The following is a 14,428-nucleotide window of genomic DNA, read 5'->3' on the forward strand; positions in this document are numbered from 1 at the left end:
TTCACCAATTAAAATAATTTTTCATACTGTATTTCAGATAACTCTACTTTTTTGTAAGCCAGCAACTGTACACAGATACTCCTACATGACTTTAAAGGATAATTGTTAATAAAACAGAAAGGCGATTAATTAATAAGTACTTAATACATTATTATATTAATAAAATTAATAAGCTATCCTGTTTCCGTGAGCGTCGCCCGGGCGCGACCTCGGCGTGCAAGGTCGCGGGCCATTCGGGGTTTTCCGTGTGCCGTGTGTCGCCTGAAGGTCTCCAGCTTGACTATTTACAGCTGTATATTAACTTCCTAACTGCCGTCACGCTATTAGCAACTGACAGTGACAGTTGACATTCAAAAAGTCATTTGAGTAACTAAATAAATTTAACGTTTTTGCAATATTCATAAATATTTAGTAATAAAGACCTTTAAAGTACCTATGTTAATTTTATTATATTATACTAAATAATCACAACTAAAATGGATTCTCATTGCGTTCGGAAAATATAAAACGCCATATTAGTACAGGGTAAGTTTTCATGTCATTATAGCGGTATGACCTTTCCAAGGATTACGTGGGCGGGAGGCTGTGGAAGCTGGAGGCGGAGGGCGGGAGGTCGGGAGGTCGGTGGCAGGAGTGCAGGCGGGCGATGCACCGGTCGCAGGAGTCAAGTGCACGGCCGGGCAGCGCCGCGCACTGCGCGGTGGGCCGCCCGCGGCGACATGCGCCCGGCTCTCGGTCAATAGCCGCTATCACATACGTATCTGATATCATCTCGTTGCATAATAATTAACTTTTGATCTTAAGATCGATGTTCATAGTTTAAACGAAATTTTAATTTGTGACATTACCTCTCGATCAATACATATTATCATATGTATAAAAAAGATTTGCTTCTGATTTTCCAGAAATATATAGTAGATTTAATTACTAATTAAACTAAGTTCAAATATAGACTTTTAGACTCAAATATAGACTTTTACTTCAAAAAATGATTTTGTATATGTGTATACATAATACATATTTTTCATTCAAAATTCTGCGTCTTATTTCAAATTATACTCGTACATTGCTTATTTATTTTTAGTTTCACTACCATGAAATCGATTTAAAACTTAAATTTATCTTAATTTTCGATGTCAAATTAAATAAATTATATAATTACCATTGACCAGAAACTACCAAGAGATCGTTGAATAGATTACGAAGTGCCTCCAATAGTTCCGTTGCGGAAGGAAGCCAGCAGGCCGCCGAGACGGAAGAGCGCCCAAGGGCCGAGGCCTAGGTCGGTCATCAACCTGCATCACTTGTCAGTTCTGTCTCACGTCCATTTGCTTTAATCTAAATGGAAGTCGAAGTACTCGCTTTATAAGTAGACGAAACTTGTGCTAATTTCTTACATCAAAAATAAATGTTACAAAGCTAGACCATAAGATGTGTCTTAAATACACTTATTTTTATGTCAATAAAATGTTTGATAGTTTTTGTATTTTTTATCAAAATTTAAATAGATTGTTCATCAGAAGTTAAATGAGTTATTATTTATTTATAATTAATTATAATTCAGTATTATATCAATGTGGTTTCTATTTTCATTTTGTAAATTTCTAATTTATGGTATTCTTTTAATTGTAAAATGATGGAAGGTAAAAGAAACAAATAAATAATTTTACAAGTTTGTTTTATTTTAATTCGACAACCTGTCATTACATTAACAAACAAATGACTGAGCACGCCCACATACGCACGCACAATACACACACACAAACACACCTCGACCGGCGCTGCATTGCTTTATAAATTATACTTATATAGTCTTAAATTATGTTTCAGTCTATTGCGCTCTCCTCGTCCGGCACCGGCCACTCACGCACGCGTCTTAAACGAATTATCACATATAATATATTAAACCGATTTGCGAACGATCATTAACTACAGTTTATTCAATTTAAAGTAGGTCGGGGTGGGTAGCGGAGACGCAGGGCTCCGCGGGCCGGCCTCACGCCTCCAGCATGCGCGGCATGTAGGAGCGCGGCGGCGACGGCGACTTCTTGGAGAGGTTGAGCGGCGCGTCCGCCACGTCCACCTGCAGCTCCAGCACAGGCGCGGGCTCGGGCGCCGGCGACGCGCCGCGGTAGCAGGCCAGCAGGGCGCCCGCGCGCATTGGGCAGCCCTCGCCCGCACCCGCTGCCTCGCCGCGCCGCATGTACTGCTGGATGATGTCGGTGCGCTTCAGCTGCTCCGGCGTCATACGCGGGCCCTCCATCAGGCTCTTTGCCAGCACCGAGTGCGTGGACGACAGCGAGGCGCGCAGCGGCCGCGGTGAGTGCGCCGGGTGCGCTGGGCTGGCGGGGTGCGGGTGCTGCGGGGGCTGCGGCGACGGCGTGAGCGGCGCCGCGCGCGCCTCCGCCTCACCCGTGTCACGGCGCATGGCGCGGAACTTTTTATGACGGTTGTACGCTTCCTCCATTAGAGAGCGAGGACGTGGCACATCGAAGGGCGGACGCGTTATTGGCGGCGCCTCTAGAGCACGCTTTAAAACTGGCATGTCGTCTGCGAGGGCAGGCGGCCGCCTGTCTTCCAAATGTTCCTCTAAGGATGATCGTGGACTCGAGCAGCCTGAACCGGGGCCCACAATTCTTTCATGCTTTTCGTTCCCAGACTCGATACCGGAATCTGTAGGAGAATCGAGCTTACGATAAAGAGGTGGAGGGCGAACGGCCGTTACGGTTAATCCATTGTGGGCCAGGTGAGCCACACCGAGAGCTTCTTCATCCACAGATCCACGAGAATCCAGTCTTTGGCGTCCAGCCAGTGTGGCAGCCAACAATGGTGTGCCACAGTCACCTATAGCTTCACCAGATTCGCTGCTAGAAACTGATCCTATGGGGCTGCGAGCGGATTCATCAGCGCCAGAATCTGCCCAGGAACATCCTTCTTCGTCTCCCCACATTTGTTGCCGTAATAATTCCTTATGTTCCGTGCGAAAAACTACCAATTTTTCCGTATGGAGTGTACTCAAGGTACGTAGGTCAGGTAGTGTATCCATTAACTCTCTAAGAAAACCGGGTCTGTCTGGTCTGTTTTGCGTAACGACGGTCTGTAGACAACCTTTCAGTCTTGCATGCATTCTTTCAACAAGCTCTATATTGCGAAGACCAGGACGATCCGGTGTAATTAGGACTATGGCGCAGAAGAGGCCTATTTCGGCATCAGTTAAATTCATGGAATTCATACGTTCGGCAAACTTAAATGTAGAGTCCACCAAGAAACGTGCATTAGCTCCACTTTGGATAGAGTCACGTTTCATAAGCTGCCCGTTGAGGCATATTATACTGTTGAGTGGGGCATCAAACATGCAAATGAGCCTCACGAATAAGGCGTCAAAGAGACCACTTTTTAATAATGTGAACTTGTCATCCTGAGTCAGTAACTGGAATCCAGGTATGAGGCCGGCGAAATCGATCACGCCACGGATAACGTGGGCGAATCTTTGAGAGAATTCTTTCTCGGACTGCAACTCCGGCGCTGGATTCAATGGACAAGCCTACAACAAAAGAAAATAAAGTTAATATTGACATTCTTAAGTTTAAAATGAAATATATTTAGAATGTTTTCGTGAAATTCAAAATGTGATCTATATGTGAACTCACCAAAGTAGGTTGAGAGTAGGTGGGACAGTCGCGAGCACGTGCGCGCATGGCGGCCACGCGGTCGCGGGTGAACTCGCAGGTGTCGAGGTGGGCGCGCACCACTCGCGCCAGCAGCCGCGGGGCATCATCTAGCTCCGCGGCGGCGGCCTGTTCCTGCGCTCGCGACGACGAAGATTGCTGCATCGCCGCTAGAATACGCGCTTTCTCGCGTTTTGGTACGCGTCCAAATCGGACAGCTGCAACAAAAGAAAATTTATATAAATACTTGACTATTATGAACTAACACTAAAATAAAGGTAGACGCAACGTTCGGATTGTTGAGCAAGGTCCGCGCTAAGGAGCTACGTACAATTAGACCGCAGCTGTCGGTTGGCGAGCGCATATGCGGGTGCACGGCGGGCCATGTGCACGCGCAGCTGACGAGGGGGTAAAGTTCATCGGCCGCCATGACAGCCGACCCTCGCCTCTAAGTACAGGCACAGGCTCCGAGCCAGCGTATTGCAATTCGGTGAACTAGTTCGAAACGGATGACAATGCGCGAACCGCGAGGTCACGCTAAAAAGTGTTACGACTTTCTCGCGCTAGTTGATCACGGACCGAAAGGCAGTAAGCGCCGGGGGCGTGCGCGTCGCTTGCGGCCCGCGTGCGCGCGCGCCGGTGAAAGTGTTCGAGCTCGGCGCTCGGTTGAAAACGAAAGCGGAGAGTGCCCTCTCGCCATTTCTCCTGACTTTCCCTGCGATAAGTGTGTCGCGCCAGATGCATGACCTATTGTTCGCGGTTGCTCATGCAAGTGTTCTTCTTTTTAGTTTTATTATTTATTATTATTATATTGGAAGTACTAGTACTAGTACTGGTACTATATTATATTGAACATAAATATCATTGTGTTTAATTATATTTTAATTTAATATTAAATATATTCATAGATATATGGGAATGTATGTTTAATAAATTCGGCAATAATAAATAAATAGAATAATTATAGTTTTTAAAAATTATAACTTGAATCGATTATAATTATAATTTGAAATAATTATAAATGAAGTACCGTTTATTTAATAAATAACTAGAAGTTACTACAAATAAATGTCTGTCTATATCTATTTCTATCTTTGCTTTAAAAACTACTAACAATGTTTAAAATAAACATCTATTGCGTACTTATATTTATTTAGTTATGAAAAAAAAAAAACACGAAAAATATAAATAATACATACGAGCATTATGGTATTTGACGACTCCGTTTAGGATCCCTTTGAGAATTGGCAAATCTTCACCCATGTCTGAGACCATAATAATATTTTGTCACTATTTACTAAATATATTCACAGCCGAAAATCCACTCATAAATAAATAAGTTTGGTAACTGTAGTAGACTATACTAATATAAAACAAACGTCACATAGCACGTAGGTTATAGACGAGAGCACTGTAATCCGTGTGATCGTGGTCCAATGTTTTGATATACTATAATAATAATTGTTTGTCAGACCGCGGCGAAGTCGCTGTGGTCGAAGCTCGAGTTCTCGTTGCGAACTGCGGTGCGACGCACTGACATAGCGATAACAAAGAGGGCTGACGACCGATGCGCGGGCCGGACTCCCTCGCACTGCGCCGCGGCGCGCGCCGCGCCAACCTTGAACTTGAGGAGGGGGGGCGGGCGGCGGGAGGCGCGCGGGCGGAGGGGGGCGGCCCCAGCGCCGTCAATAAACTCCGCGCAGGCCCCTGCCCCCGCCTCCTGCTTTTACTTAAAATCTCTATTTCTGCCTAATAAATGTGTTATCCGGAAATAATAAGACTTTACTGCTTTCGCTAAAATAATCTGATTTTATACATTATTCACATACACGGTCTACATTTTATACACAAGTACGCAAATACTATTTTTTATCGTCTTTAATATCCATCATATGTAATAAAATCTAAAAATCACATAATATTTTTAATTTAAACTAAAGTATAATAGGTATTTACAAAGTGTTGTAGTAAATATTAACATTTTAAACTACAATGTCACTTTTTATTTCTATATGTAAATTTGATTAATATTATTCGTTTACTAGTAAAATATAATTACCACAAAGAGTAAGTAAATGTTAATTTATTATTATTTTTTTATTTCTCAAATGTTTTTTTTAAATTTAAAATAAAAGGCTAAAAAGGTTCTGATATTTAACATTACTAACTCAAAAGAGTAAGCATCCGGGCCGTTAATCGTTTGTCATTATAAAGTTCTTAGCGCCATCTGTCGATGAGTGGCGAAACCTACGTAGTAATTTGCACGGTTTGTATCTAGACACGGTTGATATAAAAATAACAACTCTTAATTTGATTGAGATATTAATTAATATTTTTTTGTTTTGCTAAAATATGTACATATATATCTGATTATATATCTTATGTCTCATTATATATATTATGTATTTTTATTTATATATTTTATATTTCATGAAAATAATAGATTTAGGACCTATTATTAAATTAATTTGGCAAAAATTGTTACCAATCAATCATAAATACTAGAAAAAAAAGTTTTACTCATGACGTCTAAGAACGTATAATTGTTTGTAAATAACGTTGTAACGATAACACGTATTGTGTATAAAATATAAACAATTGTATTATCAAAATGTATTAAGACCTCACGGTTGTAACAATATATTTAGAGAAACCATACAAGGGCGATGAACCGCTTTACGAAAGTGAAAACAAAAATTTCACTTTCGCGCTTACGAAATGCACCTTTCTCTGCTTTCACCGCGAATCGCGCGTTCAGCCTTAAAGCGGTAAGCGTAAGCGTCGTAAGTGTCGCAACTAGCGTAGCCGAGCGACGACGGCCGTCGACCCGCTTAGCGTGCGCTCACCCGCGCTTGCATAACCGACCTCCCACACCGCACACGTCCCGGCCCTCTCCCTCTCTCCCCGCCCCCTCCCCCGCGCCCCTGTGCCCCGCTTGCAGCACCGCCAAATAGGATCTGATCGCGGAGCAGCGATCGCGCTCGGCTCGCGACTCGCGACCCACTTAGCTCGTTCGGATTACAGAATAATTACGAGAGGGTGCACGATCAACCTTGCCGTGCGCGTTACGTACTCGTATGTGGATTGCAATACAGCCAACTTAGACTGGCCCGACACACTCACTTATAAAAGAGCTCTACATTATTTGAATGATATACAATTTAAATTGCTACATTTATACTATTTTGAAATGGAATTATATTTATTAATTTAGAAATATGTACTTTTATTATTGTATATTATTCAAAATAGTGTTAATTAACAAAGCAAACGCTTGACAATACTTAGAGATTTCAAATCACTAAACAAAGATTTTATTATCATGCTATTAGAACTTAGTTTTTCTTGTTATACTTAAAAGATTATAACTTTTATGTATAACAAGATAGAAAAATATAGCAAATAATATAAACTAATAGCTCACCATCTCTGCTCATTCCGACGGCGATGCATTTTTTCAGTCTGCAGTACTGGCAACGATTTCTGTTAATCCTTAAAATGGAGCACTGCTGATTTTTGGTGCAGGGCCGGTATTGGATCTTCTGTTGGATGGAGCGACGGAAGAAGCCCTGAGGATCACAGCTACAGTTAGAGTCCGAACTCTCGTCACTGGAACAGCCGGAGTCGCTGGACTCCCGCCGCGCCTCCAGCATGCTCACCAACACCGAATGTCGCTCGCGCAACTCTGCGCCGCACGCCATCTCGAGCACCATTCACTAGCCAGCAAGTACCACTCACTCGACACCAGCACGCGCACTGACGGTCTACACAGACGCGAGTCACAACTGCGGCGGCCGACGGTGGACTGTGCGGGCGCTGCGGCGCGCGGCGCACAGTTACCCGCGCGACCTACTTGCCGGCCGCCGACCCGCCCGAGAAAGTGAGAGTGCCCCGGCCCCCGCGGCCCGCGCACCGCCGCCGTCCGCGCGCGCTCCTAACGGTCCACGCCGCACGCCGCTCTAGAATGCGCCGCCGCCACTGCACCGGTGCGCCGTGCGCCCTGCGCCGGATATAGGCCGGGCGCATCCCGGCGGGCGTCGCGGCGCGCGGTCGTTCACCCCGGGTCGTCGACCGCTCTATTGCACAACACCCCCCCTCGCTCCCCCGCGCGCCCGGGAGCTAGGACACCGGCAGCTCGGGGCGACGACCGGCTCTACGCCCGATGACGTCAGCATGCGTCACGGCCTACCTCAATGCGCGCGCGCTCCGAGCTAGGGGTGCACCGATCCTATTTAATTACTAGCTGTACGAGATTTACGAGAGGTGCATCGATTCTAGTGTCGTTTTATAAGTCGTATATTCTCGTCAATAGTATAAGATATAATATAGATCTGACATTGTACTATAAATTAATAGCTAATAAAATAATAATTTAACTTACTAGTCGAATATATTATAGATTAAGAGATAGATTATAAACTTATTTAATAAACAACAAGTGGTGCATCAGATAACATGAATATTAATTAACGGTAATAAACATAGATTACCTACTACAACGTATTCTACGAGTATAAATTAGGCGGAGGCTGCGAGGCGAGTGCGCGGCGGAGAGGCGCGGGGCGAGAGGCGCTCGGGTCGCTGGCCCAATTTCGTACTGCCATCGATCCATTGTGCGCTGTACGAGTGGCCCATAATTGGTCGCAACGCGGGCAGTGACCGGCCGAGCGGTCGTCGACCTCCTCACGCGAAAACAAAACCTTTTCCGAATACTCACAACAAACTAACGTATGTACGAGTATATGACTACGACAATAGCGTATAACACGTGTTATGTACTTATATAGACGAAATTTTATACTCAAATATATTATACTCGTACATATTGAATAGGGTTTTTGAAACTATATGTGGAAGTTATTATGTTAATTTTAGAAATATAGTATTGGATAATACGTTTTTCTCGTAGTGAAACAGAAAAAATAACATTTCAACCAGGCTCTATTATTGTGAAAAGAAATATTTATTGGACACATTGTTAAAAATACTATTAAATTCAAATATACAAAAATATATCTATACTTATATTTTTTTGTTTATATTAAAGAATAGATAAAAAAATAATATACAATCCAAATATACTAAACATAAATACATTTTATATTATTAGCTAAGTTGACGGTCCCGTAACATTTTCAAACGACATATTTAATACAAATAATTGTTTTGATTACGCAAAAAGTTTATTATGATGCTTTCGAGAACATTCGCGGCTGTCACTTTACACAAGCTGTAAGCGACAGCGGTGCGGCTTAGCGCGGCGACTAACGGTCCCGCGGACAATGACTGCCAACGTTGGCTTAGCGAAATACGCTGACGCATCAACTTGGATACCAAGGAAGCCTCGACCGATGACCGACCCCTTAGCTAACAGTCCAATCTACGTGCTCGCCAGCTTACGATATTTACTTGGTAACAAAGCTTGTGACTCATGTAAGTGATTCACTTCCCGTTGACATATTGCGAATCTATACTCGAAATATCCCTGATTATTGTAATTAGTTTATATAGCTATATCTATATTTAAGCATAATAAATAACTTATTTAATATAAATAATGTGCGAATAAAAATATAAATATGTATAAGTAAGACATTTAAAAATATTTTTAAGAAATGACAATTAAAACAAAGAAATACTAATCTATAAGTACTATCAACATAATTCCTATATATCAATAAATTTATCAAAATCAATATTTAATTATTTACAAGAAATACAACCAATTTAGTTAAAAAGGTTGATTATTCCTCTCTTTTAATTTTAAAACTTATTTGTTTCTATTATTAAATACATAATGTTCTTATTAAAATATACAATAACGAGATCAACGAACTTTTAAACCGACAGTTAAAAAATAATGTAGGCTACGTTCACGGTGCGTACATACTATACATTCGTTGACCGTAAAAGTTCTTACGGCAACGAGAGGAGAGGAGAGACGGAGAGGCCGACGACCGCTCGCCCTGTGCTGCAGATCGGTGCCGAAAAAATAAGCGACCCACAACGCGATAAAATATGTCGGTCACTATATGAACAAAGAACTTGCATAGCGATGAAGAATTACTTTTAAAGTATATTCGTGTGCCATCTCGAAAACATTTTTAACTCACTGTTTGATAAAAGATTTATATTTATTTATTATTAATTGTGAATTGAATATTATTTAAGGAATTAAAAAAATAATGTCCTAGTATTGTACCAGAATAGACGAAATTAAGACCATAATGTCTAACATAAAAGTATTTGTAAGTAATATTAAAGGAAATAAAAAAAAAATATCTAATTCTCACAAAGTAAATATTAAATAATTATTAAATAATAAATTATAATTTATAAGACGTATAAGTATAAAACACAGGTCGTTGACTCCAGTGCGTATGGACACGTGCCCCGTTCGTAGTAGACCGTAAAAACCATTCATTCACAATTTTCGTTCGCAATTGAACATACAAGATGCTTAGGTAGTGCCGACCGTAGCGACACCTCGCGGCGAATAGCGACACCTCACTTTAGCGTTTCACTTTCGTATGCCACTAGTTGGCGCTAGTGTTGCAAACATGACGCGTTATAATAGATAAATAGTATAACAGCTGTAGATTGTAGTAAATTATTGATAATTTGAATATATTTATTTCATTCATTATGTTATAAAAAAAACCTACTATAGCATTTTATGGCTATTTATTACAAAGATTTCCTAAGAAACAATGATCCAGACGGCCGTAACCCCCAGTCATCAAGGACACGTCCCAATCCCAACCGATGACCAGACGGGTATCTTGTAACCGGTTTCTATACACTTGCACTTCTATTCTCGTCTTCCTCGTGTTTCTTTTATACATGTAAATATGACCTTTAACCACTTACACCGCACTTCTCGAACGATAATCTTTCATATTTTGTTATAGCTAATTGGGGTAGAGGTGGTCTACGTAATAATTATACTAAATTTGAACTAGTAATTTTTGATATTTTTATATTGATAGATATTTTTAAATTCTGTTCCTTATATTTCCAGACGGTATTAATTCATCTAATAAAATAAATACAGGAAATCTTCTGTTCGGAGACAAGTTCGAGTTGAAACTTTAAAGATTGTATGCGGGCAGTCATTATCAGAATGACATATATATTATTAAAATATCGAAATGACGAAAGACAGTCATAGTAAATATTTCTATTTATTTACATTATAATAAAAAGGTTAAGGTGAACTAGTCCGCTACCCTTTTGCAAATAAAACACGATATAAAACATTTTGAAGGCGACCCGTTCCCGTGAGATTGTTCAGGGCAGACGGCCTGCAGGTAACAACAACAACAAAAATACGATTTATAAGATTGGGGTGCGAAGGACTGACCACGGAATTGAGGCCATCAGGTACATACCTGGGCGACCCCAAAACTATTCTAAAACCTTTACTTCTTTGTCATTTAATGACACTTAACAGGTATCTATATAAATGAAGCCATCGCTTTCGTATCAAATATTATTAAACTTTATTTATTTATGGAGCCTGGTGAGGCGCAGGGGCATAAAGTGTATATTTCCATTTCTGTAGAAGCAAAGCGCGGTGTTGAGTTCTGCCACTCAACACACAATGCCTCCAGAATTCGGCTAAAAGTGGGCAACGGATTTTATACTAGGTTCCCTCTGCTTACCCTGCTGTGTGAGGGATGCAGCGTGAAGCTGATTTGATTTTATTTTTTTCATATTGCAACTTTTCACGCATGACAAAAATTCACTAGCAAGGTATTGGAATGTTTATAGTTTATACATCAAAAATATCATGGTCGAGCTTTGTTATCTGTGCACAGAGATTGTCTTCCGTGTATCGCGACCTTGCTGTAGAAACTCTAGGACATTGAAACACTTCCAGTTTCATACAGTTTATAAATAAATGCCGTATACTTTTACAAATTGAATATCAATAAGCATCGTAGGTGCGTTACGGAAACGAAAAGCTTAATATTTTGATTTATCGACGATAATATTTTCCTATACCTAGTGAAAGTCGTCTACCTATGAAATATCATAATCACTTTCTCCTAACCATTAAGGTACGTCCCTATAGTATCGATTGAATGACATAACTAGTGAAGGCTGTTATCGTTGTCGATTTTAATAACCGATATAAAATTTACGATAAAACTGGCTGGCGTGAATGGTACTTTTGAGTGGCAGTAACATAAAAATTAGTTTTGGTGAGCATGCTTGAAGGAAAATACAAATAATTTGAAACATTATTAATTATATAATTAAGTAATATAAAATAAATAGAGTACGCACCTTGCATCCTTCACAGGAATGTACGCCATAGTGAAAACCACTTGCTTTATCGCCGCACACACGGCATAACACCGTAGTGCCATCAAATTCTGTAACAAAGAAAATAACAATAAATTATTTGTTCATATTATAGGCGTATGTGTGTATAAAATTACAAAATACATCCTAAACTAAAATTAAAAATTTAATTTTTTAATTTCTTTATCTTCAATGATTTTTACCAATGATTGTTGACATCACTAGATATTATAACGTGATAACAGATTCAATATCAAATAATAAATCAGCAAAAAAATATATAATAAGGTTGTGCAATTCACGCTAACAGTATTAGCTCGTAATAAACTACGTGACGTAAGGGAATAATATCACGTTGCGTCTGTTGGTGACATTGAATGGTTATTTTAGAAAGCGCTATATGTGTGCTGCACTTGAGGGAAGTCGTTCACCTTTCCAGTGAGAGTACGTCCACATAACAGCCAGTTGTACATATCTATCTTTTTTAAAAAATATTCGGTCGAATATCAGAAGAAACATCCCTAAATAATTGATAATTCAAAAATATATTAACAAAACCAAAACATTCTTAATTAAGAATTTAAAACTGTCAGAATATTTAATAGCCGAATCGATTTGTTACTAGCTCAATGGTTGATAAACGCACGGATGCATCTCTATCTAGCTCTAGCGTGACGTAGGTGGAGGCCAGGGGAGCGGGTGCGTGCGGGAACAGGTTCGAGCGTGGGGCGCCGTCTGCTCTCACTTTCCCTCGCCCGTTTGTTTATTTGTTAAGGGAGCGATCTGCCTTAAGGAAGGAACTTTCTATTTCTGGTGTAAACCACTTGCCTCGGGTCGACGTTCGGAACGGTCGCTTTCTATGGTGCTACTTTCTTTTTTTAGTTGCATCAAACAATTTGTTTCAACACAAACATCCTATATTAGCTCCATTTTATAACCTATATAATGCACGTTAGGATTTTGAAGAAAATAAAGAAAATCAGGTTAAGAAATATTAAATTCAAAGGCAGCGGCGCGTTCATTTCTCTACTTGTGATGCAACTCGAATGTTTTTCTGTTAACGCGTGAGAGTCGGCTGCTACATAGTTACGTCAATTAAAGAGGCGAGGAAAGTGAGCTAGAAAGTGCACCACGTAACGCTCGGTGCTGGCGGCCAGGCGTGCAAGAGATGGCTTGGAGCTCGTCACGCTGCCCGTGGAACTGTGTCACGGCAACTCTTGTTTGTAAATAGATAGATAGTCCACGTCTATCACGTACTATATTGTTTCCTATTTGTATAATGTGTTTGTAATATGTCCATTTAGATATCGTGTTATGTTTAGTTGGCAACAATGTAAATGCTACAATTTTTCTATGCGTCTTTGAACTAAATTTCCAGTTTCAATTGTTTATTTAAACTTAAAATAACTTATTCGACAGTATAATAACTTTGAAGAAAATTCTTCAGGTGTATTAAAATATTTAAAAGCCGTACTTATATTTTACAACAGATTATTTGATAATTTACATAGATATATTATTGAAATTGTTATAATAACATAATAGTGTCAAGATGCATTAACCAGTCAATAGTGAAACTAGTCTCAAGAGAAAAGTAAAAGTGGTGGGCCGCACCAAAGCGGAAGCCAGCGTTACATTGAACCCGCCTGCAACGAACTAATGCTTGTTTCGAATTTCACATTAGTTTGAACAAACATCATTTATATATATTTTTTTAAATAAAAGGGTTAGAGTTCTCAGGAGCGACGGTTAATTCTTTTGTTACTTTTAAAAATCGATAAAATGCTTTTAAAGCAATCAATAAAAGCAAAGCAAACGATAACATCATTAGGAATCGATCATTAATTTATACTGACTCCCTGTGGATTCTATTGTAGTTCATCGATTTGCAAGGGGGCGATGTAACACATTCATCTCCCGTGAAGTGCATAACGTAGTTTGCACAACGATATTTAATTGTTTTCTTCGTTTTCATCACTAATGTTCAACAATCAATATATTAAACTTTCGTTCCGCAACCGTAGCCCTTTGATGTAGAAACTAAATGTACATTAGCTTAAAATCCTTTCAATTTCATAAAGGAAACGATTAATCAATATTTTTTATGGTTAAGTTGGTACTAGGCACCAGGTACCAACTTAACGATATTTTTTAAAAAAAGTATATAACATTAAAAATATATAAATTATTTATCTTTTTCAAAAATAATAGACATTTATGAAAGAAACAATTTTGATACAAATTATGTAATTTATGTAATTTAATTTAATATTTATAATTATTGTAAGTCGATATAATAATAATGGATTAATATGAATGAACCCTACAGTGTGAACAGCTGACTTGCAAAGCTGACCATAAGTAGGTCACATCACTTAAGTTTTGATTTTAAATAAAAACTAGTTACGTATCCATTAACTGACAACCAGTAAACGAGTAATTACACCAAT

The 14,428-nt window shown here is 39.7% G+C and overlaps 1 protein-coding gene across 5 annotated transcripts in view; it reads right to left on the reverse strand.

Annotated features, from left to right (window-relative positions):
* Positions 1 to 1,661: 1,661 nt before the first annotated feature.
* Eip75B (Ecdysone-induced protein 75B) overlaps positions 1,662 to 14,428 on the reverse strand; it is a 77,089-nt gene continuing 64,322 nt past the window's right edge. For 4 of the 5 annotated variants that reach the window (XM_085204715.1, XM_085204716.1, XM_085204718.1 and 1 more), the window contains exons 2-5: positions 11,961 to 12,049; positions 7,093 to 7,237; positions 3,651 to 3,886; positions 1,662 to 3,544 (exon numbers count right to left, since the gene is read on the reverse strand). In XM_085204715.1, the coding sequence (XP_085060841.1) occupies positions 1,997 to 3,544; positions 3,651 to 3,886; positions 7,093 to 7,237; positions 11,961 to 12,049 (2,018 nt within the window). In that variant the 3' untranslated portion in view covers positions 1,662 to 1,996. Of the gene's footprint in view, positions 3,545 to 3,650; positions 3,887 to 4,867; positions 5,278 to 7,092; positions 7,238 to 11,960; positions 12,050 to 14,428 lie in introns of those variants that run through there. The other variant, XM_085204719.1, reaches the window with a different exon arrangement.

Source organism: Heliconius melpomene, chromosome 20 (assembly GCF_056956725.1).
Source record: "Heliconius melpomene rosina isolate 202511_hmr_F chromosome 20, ASM5695672v1, whole genome shotgun sequence".
NCBI lineage: Eukaryota > Metazoa > Arthropoda > Insecta > Lepidoptera > Nymphalidae > Heliconius > Heliconius melpomene.